Source organism: Notothenia rossii, assembly GCF_949606895.1.
Source record: "Notothenia rossii genome assembly, chromosome: 1".
NCBI lineage: Eukaryota > Metazoa > Chordata > Actinopteri > Perciformes > Nototheniidae > Notothenia > Notothenia rossii.
In genome coordinates, this window is record NC_136912.1 from 27,849,614 (window position 1) to 27,877,544 (window position 27,931).

The window sequence follows — 27,931 nt, forward strand, 5'->3', positions numbered from 1 at the left end:
CAAAAAGAAAGAAGAGGTAATAGACACTTCAAAACGAGTCAGAAAAGCCTCCACAAGCAGCGACGAGGGCAGCTGCAGCGGTCATGTTGATGGTCAAAACCAGGAGGAGGTTAGCGCCGCAGCTAGCTAACCGACAGCTAGCCAAGCCCGGGCAGCGGGTCAGGTTCACCGCCAGCCGGAACAGGAGCCAGCTACCGTCAGCCAGGTGGACCACCAACAGCAACGGGTGGGTACCCTGGCATCAACTAGCCCGGTACAACAGCCGGAGCAAGAGGCGAGCGGAACCGCGACATCAGCTGGCTTACAGCAGGAAGATTCAGTAGGAGAGGAGAGCGCATTGAGCGTAGAAGAGTGTGGGACGTCCAGCGACAGGTCAGTTTTTTCTAACTGTGGCCAAGAACTTGGAGGACCGTATGTTATCTCAAGGAGGCCGGATGCCAGATAAAACTGGATATAACAAGTTCATTGAGGAGTTGAAGGTGCTTTACGCACAATACTGGTCCGAGGACGCAGGTGCGCTGTATGGAGAGACTGAGGTCGAGTCACTGTGTCAGCACTTCAACATTGCCAACCCGCGCGCAGTCATACGGGCCTACAGAACGTACAGAGACTCAGATGGTAAAGACACCCCCGATGAGCTGATGGAGTTACTTGTTGCTGTCAACAGCATTCCCATTGCAAGTGCTGAATGTGAGCGCGGATTTTCTCAAATGAACTTGATTTGCACTCCCAACCGTAGCTCTTTGCTCACATCTACCATGTCATCTTTACTCTTCCTAAATCTTGTTGGACCCCCCCTGGCTAAATTCAATCCAGTCCCGTACGTGAGGTCCTGGGTGGCCAAAGGACACAGAACTGCCACAGACACACGCAGTAAAAGCAGAAAAAAAGAGATAGAGGACAATCCGGACATGCTCGTGATGTGGGGTGTTTTAAACAACTAAATATGGTGAGCAAACATACTGTCTATTAATAGGCCGCCGTGCCAATCTTTGAATAGGCCTAATAAATATTTTTTTTACACGTTAAACCTGTTGAGAAATTAATTGCTGGCTGTATACTGAAGTCCCACCTGTGGTGATGTGGGCATTTGCCTATGTTGTGCGTACTAGCCTAAAAAATTATAAATTATCGTCATAACATTTATACCATGGATACTATTTGAAATTGAGGCTTGTAAGTCCCACAGCGTTGCAAGTGGACATTTTCATGTTGTTTTCAGCACCTTTTCTGTATACGTTCCGGGACCTGTACTTTGCGTTCCGGCACCTTATGATTTACAAATTAAGCACTGCATAAATCTATATACTTATGTTATTATAATGTAATTTTAAGTTTGCACATCTTTATCATTTTTTCAAAATGTACATCTCTTCAGTTCAAACCCTGAACGCATAGTGTCCACCTGAGTGGACATATAAAAATGTCTTTGAAAAAACTAGATAAAAAAAAAAAAAGTTCAAATCTTGTTTTTCATGCCCCAAGAGCAATAATAACACTTGGTAAAAAATCCTGACTGAGGCTTTCATAATTCAGGCATGAAAGGGTTAATAAAATACTCAGGGGAGTTTCCTGAATATTCATGCCCAAAGCCGAGCACTCGGCCCTGGGTAAATTAAGAGGCTGATCTGGGGCACTTTTGTCCACTTTCCCTAGTGCTAGAAACTCAAGTCAGGCATCCCTCGTATCGTCTCAGAGAGTAGATGATCAGTGGGGCCTTTTTTTTTTACTGAAACATGATGTTTCGATGTATATTTCCATTAAAAATGCTAACCGCTAGCCGCAAAGCTAGCATCGCAGCCACTGCTCCGTTTTCGGAGACTTTGCACACGTTATTCACAAACATTTTCACACGCTAGGAGTATGGGAGTATTAGTGTAAACATAATTATGTAAATAACCCAATTTGTGTTCTGTGAAACGGAAAAGGATTCTATGGAAACAACATCACGGAGAAAAAAGTTATATCTTCTACATATAATAACGGACAAAGTAAAGAATGAAGTGTAGGCTATGTTTAAATGTTCGGAATTTGACCGTGTATTATGGTCTTCTTGAGTTGCCGTACAGCCAATGGCGTACAGCCATTGCTCCGTTTTCATGTTTTTTTAACATGTTTTTCTCAAACATTTTCACACGCTAGGAGTATAGGAATACTTCAATTCGGTTCGTCATGATCTGTAGATGTGATTTCCCCCCGAGCACCCCTGGGTAAATTACCGTACAGCCAATCACAATGCGTACAATGCGTGACGTCATTGGTAAGAGACGGCCCCCGAACATATCTGGTACCCCGAACACATCTGGTACCGACACCGGTATCTGCCACAGAGGCCTCTACTCCGTGTATATGGAGTATATGCCAGAGATGTGGTATCTGTGGCAAGTATATGCCACAACTTGCCGTGGCAAGTATATGCCACAACCATGCCACAACTTGCCGTAGCAAGTATATGCCACAACTTAGCCTATATATGCCACAACTTGCCGTGGCAAGTATATGCCACAACTTGCCGTGGCAAGTAAATGCCACAAGTTAAGAGTTAAGAGAAGGTTTAGGTTAGCTGCCACTCGCCTTCCGTGGCAAATGCTGATATTTAAACCCGTATTTATCGCGTAAAATGTCGCTGTTTTGGCATGACTTTATCGGACTGATCTGTACACAAGACTGATGATCTGTTACTGATGGTCCGATCTCTATTTTTCAAAAAGATTAAACATTATATGTTCTATAGATTTTACTTGGAGAACGTGGTTTGTTAAAATAAATAAACGTGCTATTTTTATGATAATACTCGAGATATATTATTATAAAACATCATCCTTAAAATTATTTTTTAAAATGTATTTTTAATGTTCTAAATTTGAAAAAACTAGATAAAAAATAAACTAAAGTTAAAATCTTGTTTTTCATGCCCCAAGAGCAATAAAAACACCTGGTAAAAAAATCCTGAGTGAGGCTTTCATAATTCATGCATGAAAGGGTTAAGAAAGACAAATATATGTTTCTATTGGTTTTAGTAAGATGGTTTATTATAGTGTATTCTTACATATTCAGTAGGCTATATTGTTTATTCTTTAGATACTCTGTAGATAAATATCTACTCATAATGTGTAAATTATTTCCTGTTTCTTTTTATTATTATTATTTTATGTTTCCTATCCCTTATCACTGCTGTAACGCAAAGATTTCAACATTTTAGATAAATAAAGTAAATACAACGTATCATATCAAAATCTGTTTATGTTAATTAGCAACAGAATGATTTGATATTTGCATGCGTGACATATAACCTTTTTACTGATGCACAAAAAAAGTTTTAACAAGGGTGTAATCATATTACATTGTAACCCTCTTTCCTCAACATATTAAATCAACTTTATACGGTTAAATGAGGATTGCTTGGAGTATCATGCTTAAGAGAACATTCTTCATGTTTATTTAAGTATTTATCATTCTCATGGTGCTGCCCTAAGTCTGTAGCCAAGTCTAATAACACCATTGTACACGTTGCTGTGTCAATACAGATATATATTTTTTTATTATTTGTCTTTACTAGTAAGAATACACCTGGTTATCGTAGCAAGCAGTGGAAACTCCCCTCAAGAAGCGACAATTGCCAAGGGCTTGCGTTGCAACGCTCACTTGCCAATATTTCTTTTTTTATTACAATATAGGCCTATGTTTAGCTTGCTATCATAGATATAGCACGTTTGTTTATTTTAGCAAACCACGTAGGCTATTCCAAGTAAAATTGAATATAAATGATAATTTATTATCTTTTTGAAAAATAGAGATCGCACATCAGTCCTGTGTACAGATCAGTCCGATAAAGTCATGCCTAAACAGCGACATTTTACACGATAAATACGAGTTTAAATATCAGCATTTGCCACGGAAGGTGAGTGGCAGCTACTGTAAAACTTCTCTTAACTCTGGCATCTTGTGGCAACTCCCCTTTAGCATGCGCAAATGCCACGGCAAGTTGTGGCATATGCTTGCCACGGCAAGTTGTGGCATCTGTGGTTTATACTTGTGGGAGATGCCACAAATGCCAAGGCACATGCCACAGCGATTAGTGGCAACACTCATTGTGTTCTAGCATGATAAATAAAATAACATTGTACTGAAAATCAATGCATTCGTTAATTTGACACGTTGGTGGTTTTAGGTAGGCTATACAGCGACCCCTGGCGGTTCTAGTGTGAAGTAAAAGTAGAAGTAGCCAACCTAAATGTTGGAATACTCTGTTACAAGTAAAAGTCATGCATTAAAATGTTACTCAAGTAAAAGCGCTAAAATGATTAGCATAACAATATACTTAAAGTGCATATTACATGTTTCATTATAATGATTGATCATGAAAGTGTTCTCAAAGCTGGTAAAGGTGCATCTAGTTTTAATGACTTTGTATACTGTAGTAGGGTATCTTGTGAATTTACTCCAGGAGTAACTATAAAGTCTGATTTAAGACTTGATTATATGTATCATCATTATTCAGAATCTGTAGTAAGTAACTAAAGGTAGCGTATTAAATAAATGTAGGGGAGTAGGCTACAATTACACAATTTACCTCTGAATTGTAGTGGGGTAAGTAGCCTACTACGTAACATATCATTTACATACTCAACTAAAGTACAAGTAGGCTATTTCTAAATCACAACTACAGTACTTGAGTATACAAGTTAGCCTATTTCCCACCTCTGGTCAACAATGTTAGATCTTTATGTCAAATTACTAATAATATATCTTGAGTATTATCATAAAAATAGCACGTTTATTTATTTTAACAAACCACGTTCTCCAAGTAAAATCTATAGAACATATAATGTTTAATCTTTTTGAAAAATATGATCGGACCATCAGTAACAGATCATCAGTCTTGTGTACAGATCAGTCCGATAAAGTCATGCCAAAACAGCGACATTTTACGCGATAAATACGGGTTTAAATATCAGCATTTGCCACGGAAGGCGAGTGGCAGCTACCGTATACCTTCTCTTAACTCTTAACTTGTGGCATTTACTTGCCACGGCAAGTTGTGGCACATACTTGCCACGGCAAGTTGTGGCATATATAAGTTGTGGCATATACTTGCCACGGCAAGTTGTGGCATGGTTGTGGCATATACTTGCCACGGCAAGTTGTGGCATCTGTGGCATATACTTGCCACAGATACCACATCTGTGGCATATACTTGCCACAGATACCACGGAGTAGCGGCCTCCGTGGCAGATGCCGGAAGTACTTGCCACTGCCCGCAGATGCCACGAAATGCGCTTGCTGTCTCTCCCCTTCTGACAGCCCAGCAGCAGCAGGAGACGTGGGGAGAGGGAGGCGGGCTCTTTCATCGTTATCAGAAAATGATCATATAGGGCACACACGGAGCCGTTGGACCCCCAGAGCGTTGCGTATGCCGGTCTACCCACCTTGGGACCCGTTACCGTAGTCGTTTAGTTTCCCCCCCCCCCCGCACACACAGAGAGCGGAGCAGGGCAACGAAACTTAAAATAATAAGCAGCATTTTACGGCGCGCTATGCATGGGGCCGCCTTGTGGGGTTTCCCGACATGTCGTTTCAGTAAATTAAAGGGTGTTTCATGTTGTCGTTGCTGTGAACCTTCTTAATACCTTGCAAAATGCCAGCCGCAGACCCCATGTCGCCTCTTTATGTGCGTCGCTAAATTCCTCGTACTTTTTTGTGTACTTTAAAGCGGCACGGCATCGTTTACAATTTGCGAGCGATTTTTCAAGTTGACCATCTTTCTTGAAAAATCCGAAGTGTTTTGTCAAACACAAGTTCAACCCAAACTGTATAGCCGATGTGCACTCTTTCAACCTCTTTCAACTCGCATCTTGAACGTTTATGCCGGTGCACCGATGCGAATCGGTGAATCTTAACATCCCTACCGTACACGGTATCAAATCCAGCCTTTTCAAAGGCATTAGGCTTTCCTCACTTTTCTTGTAATGTAGCTCTTGGTCTATAGTACCCTTTAGGTAACTTCACCATCAGTGTCAAAATGTAACTTTAACTTATTTTCTGTAGACACAATGATCAGCATCATTTTACACAAACCCATTCTCTGTAAGATGATCATGCAGTTACTTGTTCCAGTTTTGCCCGGATTGCGTTTAAACCATACAATGACTTGTTAAATTTTCACACGGAGGCCCAATCCCAAACCACGCCCTACACACTACCCCTACACACTCCCCCTCCGTGACGGAGTGAACTCCGTGGAGTGACACATGAGGCTCCCTCCTGTCAGATGGAGGGAGTAAATACAGCGGCAAGCTTTGGGACAAACTCCCCTCTCTCCGGCAGAAACAGGAAATGCCATAACTGTATGTAACAACGGTTTCAAATCAGCATCTCTTTGACAAAAAAATGTAAATTAATAACTCAAATAAAACTCCAACCATCTTTCATTGAGTTACTTTTTTGTAAAGCTCTTTTAGTTTTACACCTGATGTTTATAAGCTTCTTAGTTTTTGCAACAGTCTGTAAATATACACAACTTTATAATAAAATGCACACATTTACCTTTTTCTAGACTAAACACAGACCCTAAGTTAAAAAAATATGAGGTTATCATGATGTTGTTAACATCGCAATTTATCAGTGGATGTTTGCTGGAATTGTTTGGCTGTATCCATAGATCCATGGTAACCATTAACATCAGGGGCGCCGCCAGGGATTTTGGGCCCCATGGAAATATATCACGGCCCCACCACCAGGCACTGGCCACGCAAACCAAGCACAATTGCTGTAACCACACCTCCAGAACCCAACCCACTCATTTATGCTTTAAATAACTCTACCTGTACAGGCTTGCATCTATCTTGTAGTCCAATACTAACTGCACAATATTTACTGACACTGAGCTGTGAACATATAACACTGTGCAGACTGCAAATTCTACTGCAACATTCTTCTGCAGTAGAATTCACTATTTGATATAACACTAACACTCCTGACAATAGACCTCAATAGTCATCTTTTATGGTGTACATGCCTTTTTAATAACATTTTTTAATGGAACCTTCATAAATCAAAAATAAATATAACTTAAATATACATGACCACTTAAATTAAAATAAAGTGAACATTAACACCAATATTATCTTTTATAAAAATGCTATCACAAAAAAAATAACATAAGCAGCAGATTTTCTAATTAAATATACATACCAACTACAAAATAAGCAGGTATTAAAGTGTGAACGGACAAAACGGAAATGGAAATGAAAAGGCCTGATGGTGGTGCTAAATCAGAGCAAAACTGGGTGACATACTGTCGCTCTCTCTTGTCTTTCTCTCTTTTCTTTTTTGAAAGCCTGACTTTGTTAGTCGTTGAGACATCGTACACACGTAAGTACTCGCATCCCTGCCTCACATGCTCTCACTCTGCTAGAAAGAGCGGTGCCGCACAGCGTTTGGAGACAGGACCAAACCATTACATGTAAATAGAGGGGGGTATACAGAGGCTTTGGATAATTAACTTTTCGAACAAAAAAAGTGAAATGAATCGTAAGTTTAGTGAGTATATTATCAATATAATGTTATATTAATGTTCATTATTGATGATGGATGAAAGGCTACTTAAACATTTTTTCTTAATGTTCTCCAATTTTTGGGGCCCCTGTCAGTCACGGGCCCTTAGAATCGTCCTAACTTTTCACCCCCTTACGGCGCCCCTGATTACCATCCTCTAGTCCAGGGGTGGGGAACCTTTTTCCTCTCAAGGACCATTTCAATTTTTACAACATCCTACGAGGGCCGTACAAATTATTGAACTCAACGTCTGCTTAAAAAACTCAAATCACAGCCCATTCATTTCACGTTTCTTTCATGCTGTGCACAAAAAAAGCAACCTCTTAATCCAGATATTTGACCATGACCCGCGCATTCATGCACCGTGGCATGACCACCAAAACAGAAAGATATGGACACAAGATGTGTGCAAATGTATTTAGTTTCATATCCATGTGGACATGATTTAAGTGTATCCCTCCAGTTTTAAAGGATATTGTTGGTTTACTGTCCTAAAAGCCTATTCTTGATTTATAAAGTGTTCACAACCTAATTAATAAATGAATTACAAACTATTCGTAAACCCTTTATAAGGGTAGTCTTATTGTAAAGTGGTACCGTTTTCGTTAACTCATTTTTTTAATTATTTGACTTTATCTTGAATTACTTCGGTTTAACCATACATGATGTAGCGGCCAAAATCATATAGAAATAAAACAGATAATTAACTTAAAATAATACAGCCGCTGAGGCACTAGTTAGCAGATCTTACGCAGGGCAACGATCCAGGTCCAGACAAGATTCTCCGTTGTACATTTACTATGATCCAATATCATTGACAATGAACAGGTTTCCTATGGTTTGTTCCTTAAGCCTTTCCTATGGCTTTCCTTTCCTGTGGTTGGAAAACCCTGTGGCTCGAAACACCCTGGTAAAAAACCGTTTGCCAACTAGTGCTCTGGCTTCCACTTCCACCTGTCTCCAATATATACAATTACACCAGGTGCTCTAATCACCCAGTGCCCAAAACATGCCTTCAAAATAAAAGCATAGAAACTACTTTAACTTATGAGACTAACTAAGAATACATTTACAATAAAGACTATAAAACAGCAAGAAAATAAATGTTAAACTAGTAAATAATATAAAGATATATAGCTCCAACATTCCGGCCCCTAATTGTGGCCTGTGTAAACACACAATAACTTAAATATATATAAATGGAGCTATACTCTATCTTTATCCTAACCATACAAATACTCGTCTATAGTCTTCAGGTAACAGCTTCCTGGAAAACAAAGAGAGAAAGAAAAATAGTCTAGAGAAACAGAAAGAATAAATGTTCATGATGCTACGCTGCTGCATCCAGGAGCAGGCGGATCTTCAAACAGGTCTCTCCATGACACTGGTCTTCATTTGGGGCTTGCAGAGCTGACCAGTCATTGTCCGTCCTTCCCTCATCCAGGGTCCACTTGTATTTGCAATAAAGAAAATATCTCCTGTTGGAAATTCTTTTCTGGGCCTTCTCCATTCGCTCCGTCATCCAAATCCTCTTCATAAGGAGGCTCCTCTGTGTCTCCATCACTGTTCACAACATCTATCTGGAGGTCGGATTCCATTTCTTCATCCTGTGTTTCAGTCTGAGGTTTAGGACTTTGGTGAGGCTTTGATGTCTTGGAGCTCGTCTCCTCTTTGTGATCTATTTCTTGCTCCTCACTCTCTGTGTGCTTTTCACATTGCACTGTTGATGTTTTTTCTTGTAAATCCTGATGGGTCTGAGGTTTGATGGACATCTTTTCTTGTTGTTCCAATGCAAGCTGAGAGGTAACAGGGCAGCCAGAGCTGAATCCATTGTCCTCTCCAGGTCCAACGGCCCCAGTATGAACACTTGTCTCTGACTGTCCAGATGAAACATGTGCTTTAATTAAGGATGTGCCTGAATCCTCATCTCCAATCTGAAGGGCTGACAGTTGCTTCTGGTGACACACACTGCACTTCAAAAATCTCCAATAGTCTTATATTATGTGACCAGCAGGGCAAACAAAACTAGATCCATCCACCTTTATGGAATTTGTTTCCTCATTTTCTATGTTCATATTGAAGCTTGAACATGTATCCTGTGAGTGATGGTTGTGTTGGAGAGGAAAACAGTTGTCTGGGGCAGAGGGAAACTTTATCTTTTCAGATTTCTGTTTACCATTTTCCACAGATCCTTTTGATCCACGCCTCGAGTGGATTTTCAGTATGTCAATTTTGGCATTGAGTGCAGACAGTTTTAGTTAAAAAGCAAGTTTTGTCTTTTCTTTTCTAAGCTCCTCGTCTTGGGCTTCCAATGCATGCTTCCTCTTCAATGCAGCCATGCGTTCTTTAATGACTGCTAAATGTGCTTCAGCTTTGATTATTGCAGATGAGCGGTATGATAATCTGAACGATTTCTGTGGTCTGGAATCATTGTTCTTTAAACATAACATGTGTGGTGCAATGTCCTCAGGATTTACCTCGTCAGAAGATCCACTTCTGTCCTTTGATGCGACTTCTTGCATCATCCTGAATTGTCCTTATTTAAAATTTCCACATGTGTTATTTTTATCCACAGGAGAAAACGCTGCCTGCGCATCAGATTGCTTAATCACTGTGCGCACCCGTTCCCAATGTCCGACTATTCTTTAGACTTTTTCCACTGTTCATTTATATGCGGCGAAACAATGACTCCAGCACTCCAATAGTGAGGCCGTTTTCCTATACAGCCACTGGAGAAAATGTTCACATACCGCCCATATTCCTGTGCCGTTGTTGAAGTCCGTCCAGGGCCCGGTGTGTCTTTTAAAGGGAAATCCAATACTCCACTTCAAACGCGGGCAATACAAAAATCCACAAAAAAAACCTTCAAAAAACAAGTCCGCTTTGACGGCACGGTTTTTTACTTTGTAGCGGCCAAAATCATATAGAAATAAAACAGATAATTAACTTAAAATAATACAGCCGCTGAGGCACTAGTTAGCAGATCTTACGCAGGGCAACGATCCAGGTCCAGACAAGACTCTCCGTTGTACATTTACTATGATCCAATATCATTGACAATGAACAGGTTTCCTATGGTTTGTTCCTTAAGCCTTTCCTATGGCTTTCCTTTCCTGTGGTTGCAAAACCCTGTGGCTCGAAACACCCTGGTAAAAAATAGTTTGCCAACTAGTGCTCTGGCTTCCACTTCCACCTGTCTCCAATATATACAATTACACCAGGTGCTCTAATCACCCAGTGCCCAAAACATGCCTTCAAAATAAAAGCATAGAAACTACTTTAACTTATGAGACTAACTAAGAATACATTTACAATAAAGACTATAAAACAGCAAGAAAATAAATGTAAAACTAGTAAATAATATAAAGAGATATATAGCTCCAACACATGACTTGTACTTCACCCTAAGTTTAAGTTTCACCCTGTAAGGAGTTGATTCAACTTCTTAATGTCAGTATAAATAATACAATGATGTTGGTGCATCATGTCATGTGGCTCATTAAAAAATGAGTACAGCTATTATCTACCTCTTGTTTAACTGGTCGGCCCCACCTGCATTAGCAGTTAAACACAATGGACGAAACAAATACATTAAAGTAAAACCACTTTCCAGCAGTCAAAAAAATCTTAAACTTAGAGTGAAGTACAAGTCATGTATGGTTAAACCGAAGTAATTAAAGATAAAGTCAAAGAATTAAAAAAAATGAGTTAAAGAAAACCATAATGGTACCAAGAGCTGTAAACCATACATGACTTGTACTTCACTTTAAGTTTAAGATTTTCATCTCAAATGAAATCAATATAATATTGTTGGCATCCTCATGCTCTCCATTTAATGGAAATATATGTTTCTTTCACAGCTGTAAGGAGTAGACAGACGCATGTGTGGAAGCTAGTATCCCAGGGTGAGAGAAACAGGTCTGGCCTGCTCTTTTTTCAGTTGAGGGCGTTTACCGTACACGCTGTCAAATCCAGTCGAACTTGTTACCTAGCACTCATGGGTTATGTTTGCCATCAGTACATCTCTCTCTCTCTCTCTCTCTCTCTCTCTCTCTCTCTCTCTCTCTCTCTCTCTCTCTCTCTCTCTCTCTCTCTCTATACAATTTGATTCAACATTATGCGATACGCAAGGGTGTAACTTTGGTTTGAGAAGTGGGGGGGGACACAAAACAGGGTGTCCTCCGCAATGAAACATTGTTCTCGATTTAATTCCATTTCCTGCCTTTCTACACATATATATTAGGGACTATGGTGTTAACTTCAGTAATCCAAGAAAAATGTGTAGTGTGTATAATGAGTGTGCAAACTTATCTATCCATGAACCTGTTTTATTTGTGATGACCTCACATCTTACAGAGGGGTCAAGGGGCATGCACCCCGGTAAGATTTTTTTCTTTAAATTGAAGTTAAATGCATCAATCTGGTGCACAAATTAAGAGATGTATGGATACAGCTCTCAACACTCATATGAAACAGACATGTATATATTTCAATACTCCAAAAAGCATTAAAATATTCTCACAAGCAATAACACATCATTGATATACTACTCCCTCCTATCTTTATCTTAGCTAGTCTGCATTCTTTTTTTAAATGTATGCATATTTGACTAATCACTCCCCTTTCAAACTGTGTTTTTAATTATTTACTGACATTGGAATAATTGTTTTACTTACTTTGAACAACTATATTAAATAGATGGACATATTTGTTTAGACCAAACCGTTTGAGACCCACTGAGACAACTTGGACTAAAGTTTACAATATAATCACTCAGCGAGTCCTTTACCTCCCTGAGCTGATGTTACCTCAGCCTCTCAGTCCGACAGGAGAGGACTCTCCCTCTCCTTATTGTTGAAACAGCTTCTAATCTCCGTTAGCTCCGAGCTAGCACCAGATGCTAAAAACAATCCCCGTAACTCTCTCTGTCTCTCTCTGTCTCTCTCTCTAACACAAAATGCGCTCCTGCCACGCACACACAGACGCTCCTCCATGACCACTTTTACTTGCGTAAAAAAAAAAAAACACATTTGAAAAGTGGGGGGGACACAAACTGGATTTTGAAAAGTGGGGGGGACATGTCCCCAGTGGAAATTACGCCCATGGCGATACGGGGCGATACGATGCGATTCAACACGATGCAAAATAACACATCCCATCATGCTGTTTTATTTTTGAAGTTTTTTACCTTAAAAAACTCTCCAGAGTACAGAACAATTCTATAACACCTCACAGTTAAACAATTTAAGGATGCATTGCCCATGATTAACAATGTGCAAATAACAACTACTATAGTGCAATGCCCATACAGCTACCAGCCTGATGTGCTTAACACTCATTCATAGGCTAACTCACCAGTGAGCAGAAAGCAGTGGTGTGGTTTCTATATATGAACAATAAAGAATACAAATAACCTTTCACAAACAGGTATTTCATAACTGCTTACAATTGTAAGGAAGACATTTAAACTATTATTGGCAGTCACAGGCTGCTGTAAACTAAACACCACTCTCTCTGACAGAACACCTCACTGAGTGATTGAACTCGTCAGGTTTTTCTTTTCAGCCGCACACCCCATGTCGCCTCTTTATGTGCGTCGCTAAATTCCTCGTACTACTTGTGTACTTTAAAGCGGCACAGCATCGTTTACAATTTGCGAGCGATTTTTGAAGTTGACCGTCTTTCTTGAAAAATCCGAAGTGTTTTGTCAAACGTTTGATTTGTAGGTATTTTTCGGCGCGCTTTTTTACCGATGCAAAGACGCTACAATCGATTCATCGCGAGTTCAATCCAAACTGTATAGCCGATGTGCACTCTTTCAACTCTTTCAACTCTTTCAACCTCTTTCAACCTCTTTCAACTCTTTCAACTCGCATCTTGAACGTTTATGCCGGTGCACCGATGCGAATCGGTGAATCTTAACATCCCTACCGTACACGCTATCAAATCCAGCCTTTTCAAAGGCTTTAGGCTTTCCTCACTTTTCTTGTAATGTAGCTCTTGGTCTATAGTACCCTTTAGGTACCTCAACAGTTGTTTTGCTGCAGCCCAATGTTGTTGTTGTGGTTCTGCTAAGTGTTGTGATAGTTTACTCACAATCCAGCTCAGATCAGGTCTAGTACATGTCATAAATGTATATCAAGCTACCTACTATCTCTCTGTATCCTGTTGAATCGATAACTTCACCATCAGTGTCAAAATGTAACTTTAACTTCTTTTCTGTAGACACAATGATCAGCGTCATTTTACACAAACCCATTCTCTGTAAAATGATCATGTAGTAACTTGTTCCAGTTTTGCCCGGATTGCGTTTAAACCATACAATGACTTGTTAAGCTTTCACACGGAGGCCCAATCCCAAACCACGCCCTACACACTACCCCTACACACTCCCCCTCCGTGATGGAGTGAACTCCGTGGAGTGACACATGAGGCTCCCTCCTGTCAGAAGGAGGGAGTAAATACAGCGGCAAGCTTTGGGACAAACTCCCCTCTCTCCTGCAGAAACAGGAAATGCCATAACTGTATGTAACAACGGTTTCAAATCAGCATCTCTTTGACAAAAAATGTAAATTAATAACTCAAATAAAACTCCAACCATCTTTCATTGAGTTACTTTTTTGTAAAGCTCTTTTAGTTTTAGACCTGATGTTTATAAGCTTCTTAGTTTTTGCAACAGTCTGTAAATATACACAACTTTATAATAAAATGCACACATTTACCTTTTTCTAGACTAAACACAGACCCTAAGTGAAAAAAATATGAGGTTATCATGATGTTGTTAACATCGCAATTTATCAGTGGATGTTTGCTGGAATTGTTTGGCTGTATCCATAGATCCATGGTATCCATTACCATCCTCTAGTCAAAGAATAACAAAATGAGTTAAAGGCAAGATTTTAGCTGGTTCATTTATATCTTATTTTATCAGTTAACATTTATTTATTTATCCATATTTTGTATCCCTCCAGTTTTAAAGGATATTGTTGGTTTACTGTCCTAAAAGCCTATTATTGATTTATAAAGTGTTCACAACCTAATTAATAAATAAATTACAAACTATTCGTAAACCCTTTATAAGGGTAGTCTTATTGTAAAGTGGTACCGTTTTCGTTAACTCATTTTTTAAATTATTTGACTTTATCTTGAATTACTTCGGTTTAACCATACATGACTTGTACTTCACTCTAAGTTTAAGTTTCACCCTGTAATGAGTTGATTCAACTTCTTAATGTCAGTATAAATAATACAATGATGTTGGTGCATCATGTCATGTGGCTCATTAAAAAATGAGTACAGCTATTATCTACCTCTTGTTTAACTGGTCGGCCCCACCTGCATTAGCAGGTAAACACAATGGACGAAACAAATACATTAAAGTAAAACCACTTTCCAGCAGTCAAAAAAATCTTAAACTTAGAGTGAAGTACAAGTCATGTATGGTTAAACCGAAGTAATTAAAGATAAAGTCAAAGAATTAAAAAAAATGAGTTAAAGAAAACTATAATGGTACCAAGAGCTGTAAACCATACATGACTTGTACTTCACTTTAAGTTTAAGATTTTCATCTCAAATGAAATCAATACAATATTGTTGGCATCCTCATGCTCTCCATTTAATGGAAATATATGTTTCTTTCACAGCTGTAAGGAGTAGACAGACGCATGTGTGGAAGCTAGTATCCCAGGGTGAGAGAAACAGGTCTGTCCTGCTCTTTTTTCAGTTGAGGGCGTTTACCGTACACACTGTCAAATCCAGTCGAACTTGTTACCTAGCACTCATGGGTTATGTTTGCCACCAGTACATCTCTCTCTCTCTCTCTCTCTCTCTCTCTCTCTCTCTCTCTCTCTCTCTCTCTCTCTCTATCTCTCTCTCTCTATCTCTCTTTCTATACGATTTGATTCAACATTATGCGATACGCAAGGGTGTAACTTTGGTTTGAGAAGTGGGGGGGACACAAAACAGGGTGTCCTCCGAAATGAAACATTGTTCTCGATTTAATTCCATTTCCTGCCTTTCTACACATATATATTAGGGACTATGGTGTTAACTACAGTAATCCAAGAAAAATGTGTAGTGTGTATAATGAGTGTGCAAACTTATCTATCCATGAACCTGTTTTATTTGTGATGACCTCACATCTTACAGAGGGGTCCGGGGGCATGCACCCCGGTAAGATTTTCTTCTTTAAATTGAAGTTAAATGCATCAATCTGGTGCACAAATTAAGAGATGTATGGATACAGCTCTCAACACTCATATGAAACAGACCTGTATATATTTCAATACTCCAAAAAGCATTAAAATATTCTCACAAGCAATAACACATCATTGATATACTCCTCCCTCCTATCTTTATCTTAGCTAGTCTGCATTCTTTTTTTAAATGTATGAATATTTGACGAATCACTCCCCTTTCAAACTGTGTTTTTAATTATTTACTGACATTGGAATAATTGTTTTACTTACTTTGAACAACTATATTAAATAGATGGACATATTTGTTTAGACCAAACCGTTTGAGACCCACTGAGATAACTTGGACTAAAGTTTACAATATAATCACTCAGCGAGTCCTTTACCTCCCTGAGCTGATGTTACCTCTGCCTCTCAGTCCGACAGGAGAGGACTCTCCCTCTCCTTATTGTTGAAACAGCTTCTAATCTCCGTTAGCTCCGAGCTAGCACCAGATGCTAAAAACAATCCCCGTAACTCTCTCTGTCTCTCTCTGTCTCTCTCTCTAACACAAAATGCGCTCCTGCCACGCACACACAGACGCTCCTCCATGACCACTTTTACTTTGTAAAAAAAAAAACACATTTGAAAAGTGGGGGGGACATGTCCCCAGTGGAAATTACGCCCATGGCGATACGGGGCGATACGATGCGATTCAACACGATGCAAAATAACACATCCCATCATGCTGTTTTATTTTTGAAGTTTTTTACCTTAAAAAACTCTCCAGAGTACAGAACAATTCTATAACACCTCACAGTTAAACAATTTAAGGATGCATTGCCCATGATTAACAATGTGCAAATAACAACTACTATAGTGCAATGCCCATACAACTACCAGCCTGATGTGCTTAACACTCATTCATAGGCTAACTCACCAGTGAGCAGAAAGCAGTGGTGTGGTTTCTATATATGAACAATAAAGAATACAAATAACCTTTCACAAACAGGTATTTCATAACTGCTTACAATTGTAAGGAAGACATTTAAACTATTATTGGCAGTCACAGGCTGCTGTAAACTAAACACCACTCTCTCTGACAGAACACCTCACTGAGTGATTGAAATCATATGTCAGGTTTTTCTTTCAGCCGCAGACCCCATGTCGCCTCTTTATGTGCGTCGCTAAATTCCTCGTACTACTTGTGTACTTTAAAGCGGCAAGTTATCGTTTACAATTTGCGAGCGATTTTTCAAGTTGACCGTCTTTCTTGAAAAATCCGAAGTTTTTTTTGTCAAACGTTTGATTTGTAGGTATTTTTCGGCGCGCTTTTTTACCGATGCAAAGACGCTACAATCGATGCATCGCGAGATCAACCCAAACTGTATAGCCGATGTGCACTCTTTCAACCTCTTTCAACTCTTTCAACCTCTTTCAACCTCTTTCAACTCTTTCAACTCGCATCTTGAACGTTTATGCCGGTGCACCGATGCGAATCGGTGAATCTTAACATCCCTACCGTACACGCTATCAAATCCAGCCTTTTCAAAGGCTTTAGGCTTTCCTCACTTTTCTTGTAATGTAGCTCTTGGTCTATAGTACCCTTTATGTACCTCAACAGTTGTTTTGCTGCAGCCCAATGTTGTTGTTGTGGTTTTGCTAAGTGTTGTGATAGTTTACTCACAATCCAGCTCAGATCAGGTCTAGTACATGTCATAAATGTATATCAAGCTACCTACTATGTATCCTGTTGAATCGATTAATTCACCATCAGTGTCAAAATGTAACTTTATCTTCTTTTCTGTAGACACAATGATCAGCGTCATTTTACACAAACCCATTCTCTGTAAGATGATCATGTAGTAACTTGTTCCAGTTTTGCCCGGATTGCGTTTAAACCATACAATGACTTGTTAAATTTTCACACGGAGGCCCAATCCCAAACCACGCCCTACACACTACCCCTACACACTCCCCCTCCGTGACGGAGTGAACTCCGTGGAGTGACACATGAGGCTCCCTCCTGTCAGAAGGAGGGAGTAAATACAGCGGCAAGCTTTGGGACAAACTCCCCTCTCTCCGGCAGAAACAGGAAATGCCATAACTGTATGTAACAACGGTTTCAAATCAGCATCTCTTTGACAAAAAATGTAAATTAATAACTCAAATAAAACTCCAACCATCTTTCATTGAGTTACTTTTTTGTAAAGCTCTTTTAGTTTTAGACCTGATGTTTATAAGCTTCTTAGTTTTTGCAACAGTCTGTAAATATACACAACTTTATAATAAAATGCACACATTTACCTTTTTCTAGACTAAACACAGACCCTAAGTTAAAAAAATATGAAGTTATCATGATGTTGTTAACATCGCAATTTATCAGTGGATGTTTGCTGGAATTGTTTGGCTGTATCCATAGATCCATGGTATCCATTACCATCCTCTAGTCAAAGAATAACAAAATGAGTTAAACGCAAGATTTTAGCTGGTTCATTTATATCTTATTTTACCAGTTAACATTTATTTATTTATCCATATTTTGTATCCCTCCAGTTTTAAAGGATATTGTTGGTTTACTGTCCTAAAAGCCTATTATTGATTTATAAAGTGTTCACAACCTAATTAATTAATTAATTACAAACTATTCGTAAACCCTTTATAAGGGTAGTCTTATTGTAAAGTGGTACCGTTTTCGTTAACCAGTGAGTGAAACCAGCTGCATAAGAACAAACAAAGGAGTGCTTTGAATTTGCATTTCACAAAATGGCGATTGCCCTGTGTTTGTTTTCAACATGAGGGCAAGCCAAGATGGCAACTGATTTTTCAACCTCTAACCTGAAGAACAAAGGGATTTGGAAACACACCTCGTTGCTCTCACAGGGGAGTTGAAATAATGGAGGGGTGATCTTTAGTCTAGAAAATTCAACACAAAACAACACTATAGTTTAAAACAACATTTCTATGTAGTTTACAAGGATAAATGGGCCTCATACCCTTACGTCATAGCCCTCAACCCATTCTTCGTAATTTTTGGCTTTAAGAGCCAGTATGGTCATCTCTTCTGTTTAAACACGCTATAATGGGACAAAATGGGACGCTATCCAAACACATTATTATTATACAATTATTATTGTAAAGTGGTACCGTTTTCGTTAACACATTTTTGTAATTATTTGACTTTATTCTGAATTACTTCGGTTTAACCATACATGACTTGTACTTCACTCTAAGTTTAAGTTTCACCCTGTAAGGAGTTGATTCAACTTCTTAATGTCAGTATAAATAATACAATGATGTTGGTGCATCATGGCATGTGGCTCATTAAAAAATGAGTACAGCTATTATCTACCTCTTGTTTAACTGGCCGGCCCCACCTGCATTAGCAGTTAAACACAATGGACGAAAAAAATACATTAAAGTAAAACCACTTTCCAGCAGTCAAAAAAATCTTAAACTTAGAGTGAAGTACAAGTCATGTATGGTTAAACCGAAGTAATTAAAGATAAAGTCAAAGAATTTAAAAAAATGAGTTAAAGAAAACCATAATGGTACCAAGAGCTGTAAACCATACATGACTTGTACTTCACTTTAAGTTTAAGATTTTCATCTCAAATGAAATCAATATAATATTGTTGGCATCCTCATGCTCTCCATTTAATGGAAAGATATGTTTCTTTCACAGCTGTAAGGAGTAGACAGACGCATGTGTGGAAGCTAGTATCCCAGGGTGAGAGAAACAGGTCTGGCCTGCTCTTTTTTCAGTTGAGGGCGTTTACCGTACACGCTGTCAAATCCAGTCGAACTTGTTACCTAGCACTCATGGGTTATGTTTGCCATCAGTACATCTCTCTCTCTCTCTCTCTCTCTCTTTCTCTCTCTCTCTCTCTCTCTCTCTCTCTCTCTCTCGATTTGATTCAACATTATGCGATACGGGGCGATTCAACACGATGCAAAATAACACATCCCATCATGCTGTTTTATTTTAGAAGTTTTTTAACTTTTTTACCTTTTTGCAAAGACGCTACAATCGATGCATCACGAATTCAACCCAAACTGTAACCGATGTGCACTCTTTCAACCGGTGCACTCAAATGTTGAACGTTTATGCCGGTGCACCGATGCGAATAGGTGAATCTTAACATCCGTACACGCAATCAAATCCAGCCTTTTCAAAGGCCCTTTTCACAGCAGCCATTTTGACATCAGCCAACACCCAAATCTGCCTCTGCCCACAATACAGAAACCCTCCCACATCCGGGAGGTGCAGCGCTTTAAGAACCCCGGTCACAGGCAACAACCGCCTACTTCTCGTCCTGCTCTCCACTAGACTACTACACTACTTTCACTTGTTTAGTTTTTACCTCTTTGTGGTCAAAATGCCTTTAAAGTTCGAGCTGTGTCCCGGTAGAATGATCGGAGGGAGTAACCCTTGCTTCATCATTGCTGAGATTGGACAAAACCACCAGGGAGACATTGGGATCGCCAAGACAATGATAAAAATGGCAAAGGTATGACTATTGAAATGCATGGGCGTAGGAATCATCCTCAATGTGGGTTGGACAAATTGATAGGGGGTGTGGGCAGGTGGTGTACCTCACCTCCTCTAGGGGGCTCCCCCGTGAAGATTTTTTTAAATGTTGAAGTTAAATGCATCAATCTGCTGCACTTTGAGAGCAACATTAGGGACTACATTTATGGATACATCTCTCATCAATACCCATGTGAAACAGAACTGTAAACAGATTTACTTTTTCTTTATGCATATTTTACAAATCACTCCCCTTTTAAACTGTATTTTTGTGTTACTGTCCTATAGTATGAGTTGGAATTATTTCATACCTGTTATTCTCTTATTTAGTATAACTATAATGATCATATGAAGGTGTGCCTTGGAAACACTTGTTTACATACATGATTACCAAACCGTTTGAGACCCATTAGACTAAACGCATACTTGCCAACCCTCCCGATTTTCGCGGGAGACTCCCGATTTCATAGCCCTCTCCCGGTTTCCTCCCGTTGTCATATTTCTCCCGCATTTCTCCCAATTTCGGACAAAATCAGATTTACACACGACTGTTTCCACTCGGACTGTATTACAGCTACACCATTGTTTGGTTTCCATGGTAGCGTGTCTCTTTATTAGCGTGCGCAACTAGATACTCACAGAAAAACCGAACAAAAATGGACAACTCGACTCTCTGCCCACTCCTTTCCTGGTCTGTTAAGAAAAATAGTCCATTGTTACTGTTTGAACTAACGTAGCAACGGCAGGAACTGCTTCGATAGCGTTTTTGAGGAGCTCTTTGATTACAGATTTGAAAACATCGTTGCTTGCTTTAAAAGTAGCACAATTCATTATGTCAAACCTTGGAAAGTATCTAGATATCCCTGCCCTAATGCCAAAGTAACTGGCAACTGAATATGTGTCGCCGTTTGATGTCTATGTCTGGACCGCTGCGTAAAAAGGAGGGTTTCTGCCCCATCACTTCTCTTCTTACTTCTATAAGAATAAAACACGGAGGGCGGAGATCTCTTTTTCTCCCCCTCTTCTGACAGCCCAGCAGCTGATCTCAGAGCACACTCCCCTCTCCTGCAAGGGGGCGTGGTCAACTGCAGCTCACAGAATCAGCCCCCTGCAAAAACAGCACTGTAAAGAGCAAATTGAGCGAAATGAGGCATGGCTAAAATGCAGGATCTGTTTGGTGTTTTGAAAAAAACAACATATTTATATACTTTATATAGGTATGGCCCTACAATATATTGTTCAAATATAGCATGATAGCTCACCTTTAAGGAGTCATGGTAGAAGCCGTCATTTATTCATTATTTCCTCAACATTTCCTTAAAATAACTACAAATTTTTACAGCACTGACAGAGGAAATAGAGACACGGTTGTGAGTTATTGTGTTGAGTTCATAAGCTTTTCTTTATTGCTTGACAATTTTTTTATTAAAAAACTGTTCCTTTTCAAACCTATTTATTCATTATTAATATATTGGGATTTGTATTCAACTTTGATGTAAATTGGAATACTATGCTTTATTTTAGAAAGACACATTACCGTAATTTTTGCATGTTTATCTCGTTGTTACACCAGCAATTGATTAAAAAGGATTAAATAATGAAAGTGTATTAATTGAACACGATTGTATCAACCTTCACAGGACTGTGGTGCTGATTGTGCCAAATTCCAGAAGAGTGAATTGGAGCACAAATTCAACAAGCAAGCCTTGGAGCGCCTTTATACTTCCAAAAACTCCTGGGGAAGAACTTATGGTGATCACAAGCGCCACCTGGAGTTCAGCCACGAGCAGTACAGGGAGCTGCAGAAGTATGCAGAGGAGGTGGGGATCTTTTTCACCGCCTCTGGGATGGACGAGGTAAGAAAGACAGTTTTGATGAAGCCTTTAAGACATTTTAATCAGGTTTAAGTTTAATAATGACTTTTATTTTCTTTAGATGGCAGTGGAGTTCCTCGATGAGATCAATGTGCCTTTCTTCAAAGTTGCCTCTTTCGACGCCAACAACTTCCCCTATCTGGAGAAGTGTGCCAAGAAAGGTGAGACTGGACCTTTACATCTGGGGAAATGAATACATGTGAGATGCAGTGGCGGCTGGTGGAAAATATTTTTGGTGGGGCTGTTGATATAGTGAGTACAATTTTTTTTTGTGGGAGAAATTACCCCTTAAATTGGGACTTCTGGTGATGTAATGGCCCCATAAAATCGTGGTTCTAGGGCCAGGAACAACCAGACTGAGTCGGGCTGAGTATGCTAAACTAGAGAGAGAATCGCTGTCAAGGGGGCTACAACTACAACAAGATTAACATATTCGACCGTGATTTAATTGTAATACACGTTTCAAAATGATGCCGAAGTAACAACATACTGATACCGGATAGTAAAAACCATGAATTAAGGCTTTGACAAGTCTGCAGACAGACGGCAGGCGAAAAACCTTTTAAAATGCGTGTTTTCTAATGGAGATTTGTCTAAGCTAACGTTGTAAATGCTCCGACCGTCCACACTCACAACAACGGCCTATACAGACATAAATAAACCAGCGACTGTATTCGCCAAGACACAGACAGTATGTGGTTTGTACTTGTTTAACTTTTGTCTAGTTTCTGAACAGATATGAAGAGCTGTGAGCTCTGAGTGCTAAGAGCTAACGGCTGTGTTGTTTTTCTGGGGAGCTCATTGAAGATGACGTCACGGCTCCGCCTACACTGCGTTACTATAGATCAGGGGTAGCCAACGCGGTGTCCGCGGACACAAAATCGCCCGCAGGGGGGAAATTGTTCGCCCGCGTGCATGTTCTAAAAATAGCACAAGTCACCATGGAGCTCCGTCTAAAACAATTATTGAATACATTTTTAATTTTTATAATGACAATATTGAATATAAAAATTTAAAAGCACACATTTTGTATGTACATATGTAAGTGAAATGGAGATTTGGTGCGTGAAATTGAACTCTGACCCCAGATAGGTTCAGAGTTGAACTCCACGCACCAAATCTCCGTTCCACCTCTAGCTGAGACAAGCTAGCATGACCAGCTATGATCATGGGCCTCATCGCCACACCGCAAACAGACACACACACACACACACACACACACACACACACACACACACACACACACACACACACACACACACACACACACACACACACACACACACACACACACACACACACACACACACACATAGCAGTGGTGAGGATCTCAGCCTGCCAGTGACGTTCAACCAGAAAACATCAGCAGTTAGCTGTTAGCAGTTAGCAAACAGAGATCACAGCTCCTCATATCTTTTCAGAAACTGGACAAAAGTTAAACAAGTACAAAACACAGACTGTCTGTGTCATGGCGAATACAGTCGCTGGTTAATTTATGTCTGTAGGCCGTTGTTATGAGTGTGGAATGAGCATATACAACGTTAGCTTAGCCTGGTCGACCCAATCTCCATTCAGAAAACAAGCATTTTAAAAGGTTTTTCGCCTGCCGTCTTGTCTGCAGACTTGTCAAGCATTAATTCATGGTTTTTACTAAACGGTATCAGTATGTTGTTATTTCGGCATCATTTAGAAACGTTTATTACAATTTAATCACGGTAAAATATGTTCATTTTGTTGTAGTTGTAGCTCCCGAGCCAGCGCGTCTTGTTTGAATGATGCGAATGACAGCTGGCAGCAGCGGTGAAACTCAAGCGATTAGAGCGAAGTCGCGTCCGGTGTGAACGCAGCATTACAACGACCCCTGATAGATGTCGCGAGAATGTGTATAAATATAGATACATTTTCATAACAAAACAGTGGGGTTGCTATAGCAATGGTGAATCATTGTTAATAATTATTGTGAGTGAGGAATAATTAACATTAACATGTGATCAGACAGTCCTTCACATAGAGTAAATTAATATGTATTCTGATTATTATTAATAATAATATTATCATTAAAGGTGAACCGTGCAATTATGTTATTCAGGAAGTTTGTATCAAACAAGTAGCCCTTCCTATTACTCAGTACCCTTGAAGTAGCACTCGGTGACAAAAAGGTTGGTGACCCCTGCTATAGATAGTACCCCAGTTCCTAAACTGTAATGGAAATGCGCCATAAGGTGAGCCAGTCCTAACGAGGGGGAAGGAGAAATTGAGGCTTAAAAATATGAGAAGACTGATCAATACCTCCATAATCTTCAGTGTGGAAAATATTATTTATCAACCTGAATATCTACCACTGTGCTAGGAATTTGTATTCTCAGAACTGGTCTTTGTTTTTTTCCTTTCTTAAAACTGTTCATGGTTTATGACCCAACACCTCCACCAAGTGTCTTTATAGTGAACTGCATGTGGGATATAAAAACTGTAGATAATGTGTTTCTGGTCATTAATAGCATCTTTTCAGTAGCATTAATTATAAATATTTAAGTGGTTCAATGCAAGTCACTACAGCATTTCAAACTGAACTGTGAATAAATGCAATATAAAAAAAAAAAACACAGCACAAAACGTAGAGCTTTACATTTGTATAAGACTTATAAAAAAAGAAAAAACAACACATTAACCAAGGCATGTCATACATTGTGTTTTTTCTGTTTCTCTGAGGATTATTTACAAACAGGCCGATTGACATATAGCATAGCAATAACTCTGAAATGAAAAAGCTACATCATCTAACACGATCAACCAGTTAGCATAATGATAATATATTTGTACAATGTAACTGGCAAGGCTAGAGCAAGAAAGAACATAAAGAAGTTTGCAAAAGGTTTAAATAACTTCAAGTATCTGTCTTCAGATTTCGTGGAGGTTTTAGTCCGATGGGAAGCAGATTTAAAGCGACACCGAAAATAAACCAAAAATGTGGTGAAGCTGCAAACCGTGTATTGCAAGCATGGAAAACAGAAGACAGCATTTACCTTGTTGCATCCAGCTAGCCAAGCCTTTCTGGTGTACCAGCTACGTGTGAAACTTCGCGTATATGATTTGCTTTTCTCACGAGCATTCTGTGATATGCACAAATCGGGTTGGTCCGGTCCAAGGTCTTTAAGTATAAAAGACCCTGTGCATTTAATAACTATTACATGAAAGGCATATCTAAAAAGATTAGATAAGCTAAATATTTGTACAAATGCCTATCTTTGCAGAAATTAGTTAAAACTGGGATTAAAGTGAAACAAGCTTAGTTCTGAACTACAGGGATTCCTGAAGGCATTTAGCCTTCTGCCCATGTTGGCTAAGATGTTTACCAAGCTTATGTTGTCTGTGTCAGGACGGCCCATGGTAGTGTCCAGTGGGATGCAGAGCATGGAGACGATGCGTCGGGTCTACCAAACAGTGAAGGAGCACAACCCTAACTTTACCTTCCTGCAGTGCACCAGCGCCTACCCTCTGGACCCTGAAGATGTCAACCTCAGAGTTCTAGAGGTGAGAAGAATTTATTTTTACTATTAATAGTATTACTTTTATGAAACGGTTGGCACAAAACAACACATTATTAAATATATTTAAATCAGATCAGATAGTATTACTGCATTAAGAACTACTTTAAAAATGATCTATTTTCCCAAAAGATAGATTCCTCAAGATCTCTCTCATATCTATATTTGGTTTTTGTATTGACAAAATGGGTATAAAGTGTTGATTATTGACCTTGAGTTGATGGTAAGCAGATGTTTTTACTTTTATTGTCACTGTCATGCTATTTGTACACAATTGTTTCCAGTCTTAATGCTAAGCTAACCATTTTTGTTAACCAAAATCAAAGATCAAAGATTTATGAGTCACATTTGTACCATTCACCACAGGAATACAAGAAGGAATTTCCAGATATTCCCATTGGATATTCTGGCCACGAGACTGGGATCAGTATATCAGTTGCGGCCGTAGCTATGGGGGCAAAGGTCATCGAGCGACATGTTACTTTGGATAAGAAGTGGAAAGGAAATGACCATGAAGCCTCGCTGGTGCCCAGTGAGCTGACCGAGTTGGTGCGCTCCATCCGACTGGTGGAGAGGGCCATGGGGACCGGCATCAAGACTATGTTACCCTGTGAGAAGGCGTGCCACGACAAGGTGAGTTATCATCAAGAAAAGCATGCATAATACACATTAAGGTGTTTATTTGACTAACTTTGTCTATTTGCAACCATAGATTTCACTTACATTAGCCACAGGCTGGCATGAGATAAGGACATAATTGCATACATAACATTTCATCAAGTGATACAACATTTTTTGTCCTCTTATCGTCCTTGTGTGGCCGAACCGTCTATATGATAGAGAACTGTAGCGGATATGACCATTATCGTCCTTGTGTGGCTGTGGTCTAATATACACCAAACTTAACAGTGTCAGTGTATTTCAATCCTCATGGTTTTTTAAAGACTGTTGTCTTCATATACTGTTTAAAGCCTGATTTATGTAACATAATTTATTCCAGATAAAACAGTGAAAATTGAAGTATTTTCGGATTTATGGAGCAATAACAAGACATATCCCAAATTTCCTCCGTTAAAAAAAACATCTTATATGTCGACAAAATGAAAGGGGCTATTTTCGCCTGGCTATATTATATTTTTTAGATTTGTGCTCTGGAAATGTATGCAAATTGGTAAATTCTTGAAAAAATAATTCCTAATTTGCATATTTAAAAATAACATATCAGAAAACTTAATTTGGTAAAAAATAGGTGAGAGGTGTCTCCATGTAGAAAAACATTGGAGATGTTGCTTTTCATATTTTTCGTTCAACCTTGGCCATGATAACAATAAGAGTGTTGTTCCTTGTCTTCCAGCTTGGTAAGTCTGTGGTGGCGAAGGTAAAGATCCCCAGGGGAACTGTCCTGACTCTGGACATGTTGACGGTGAAAGTGGCCGAGCCTATGGGCGTCGCTGCCGAGGACATCTTCCAGCTGGTCGGTAAGACCGTGACGGAGGACATGAAGGAGGACGACAGCGTCTTGCCAGAGGTGGTGGTGGGTTACTGCAAAAAGTGCTAAGGATGGAAGATTTGAAGTGGGTTGAAAATGGCAATATAATCAATTTGATCTGGGGCTAATTCAGAAGGAGCTTGTGCAATGGTCAATTAGCTTATTGCTGCTTAGGTTCCTGACATTAAAGTGATGGAGGATCAGTAACTACCTGCATAATTACACAGTTTTAAAGCTTTTACATTTTCTAAAAGCTGCATTTATATAATATACTATCTATCTGGATCAACAGGCTGTTATTTTACAAATGTTGCACTATAGTTTTAGCCCTCACTGAAGACATCAAATTAAGATCGAACACACGAAGCTCCCCATTTCACAACAGTATGAACAAAGACCCAGTTTGCCAAACATTAGGTGTATTTTTTCTCGTAACAACTCAGTCATTTTAATTGTGTGATGTCAAGCAAAGTTTGTATTTGGAAACATTTTTTAAAGTAAGACTACTGGAGCCAGACACTAAACAAAACCAAAAGAAGAAATATGTACACATCCGGGACACGGCTGAATTTCTTCTCTCAATATGAACCTTCTTTTGCTTCTTTCGTCTTTATGCTGACACCAACAACTCCTCTAATCACAGTTGCAAGATGTAGGATGTTTACACTTTACTTGACAAAATCTGAGATCTATGATGTGCAGAAAATAAATAAATGTTGCCAGAGCTTCCACCTTTTCCGCTTTGGTTGTCTTTAATGTTG

At 39.3% G+C, this 27,931-nt stretch overlaps 1 protein-coding gene across 2 annotated transcripts; it reads left to right on the forward strand.

The window, feature by feature from the left end:
• Positions 1 to 581: 581 nt before the first annotated feature.
• Positions 582 to 27,899, forward strand: LOC307032467 (N-acetylneuraminate-9-phosphate synthase-like). 2 transcript variants are annotated; one of them, XM_079670447.1, is made up of 6 exons: positions 582 to 949; positions 21,903 to 22,118; positions 22,198 to 22,297; positions 25,513 to 25,667; positions 26,048 to 26,314; positions 27,036 to 27,899. In XM_079670447.1, exons 1-6 carry the CDS (start codon positions 947 to 949, stop codon positions 27,237 to 27,239), a joined length of 945 nt encoding a protein of 314 aa, XP_079526573.1. In that variant the 5' UTR covers positions 582 to 946; the 3' UTR covers positions 27,240 to 27,899. The 2 variants fall into 2 exon arrangements, with proteins under 2 accessions (XP_079526573.1, XP_079526572.1); XM_079670446.1 differs by lacking the exon at positions 582 to 949 and adding an exon at positions 20,022 to 20,242.
• The last annotated feature ends 32 nt before the right edge of the window (positions 27,900 to 27,931 follow it).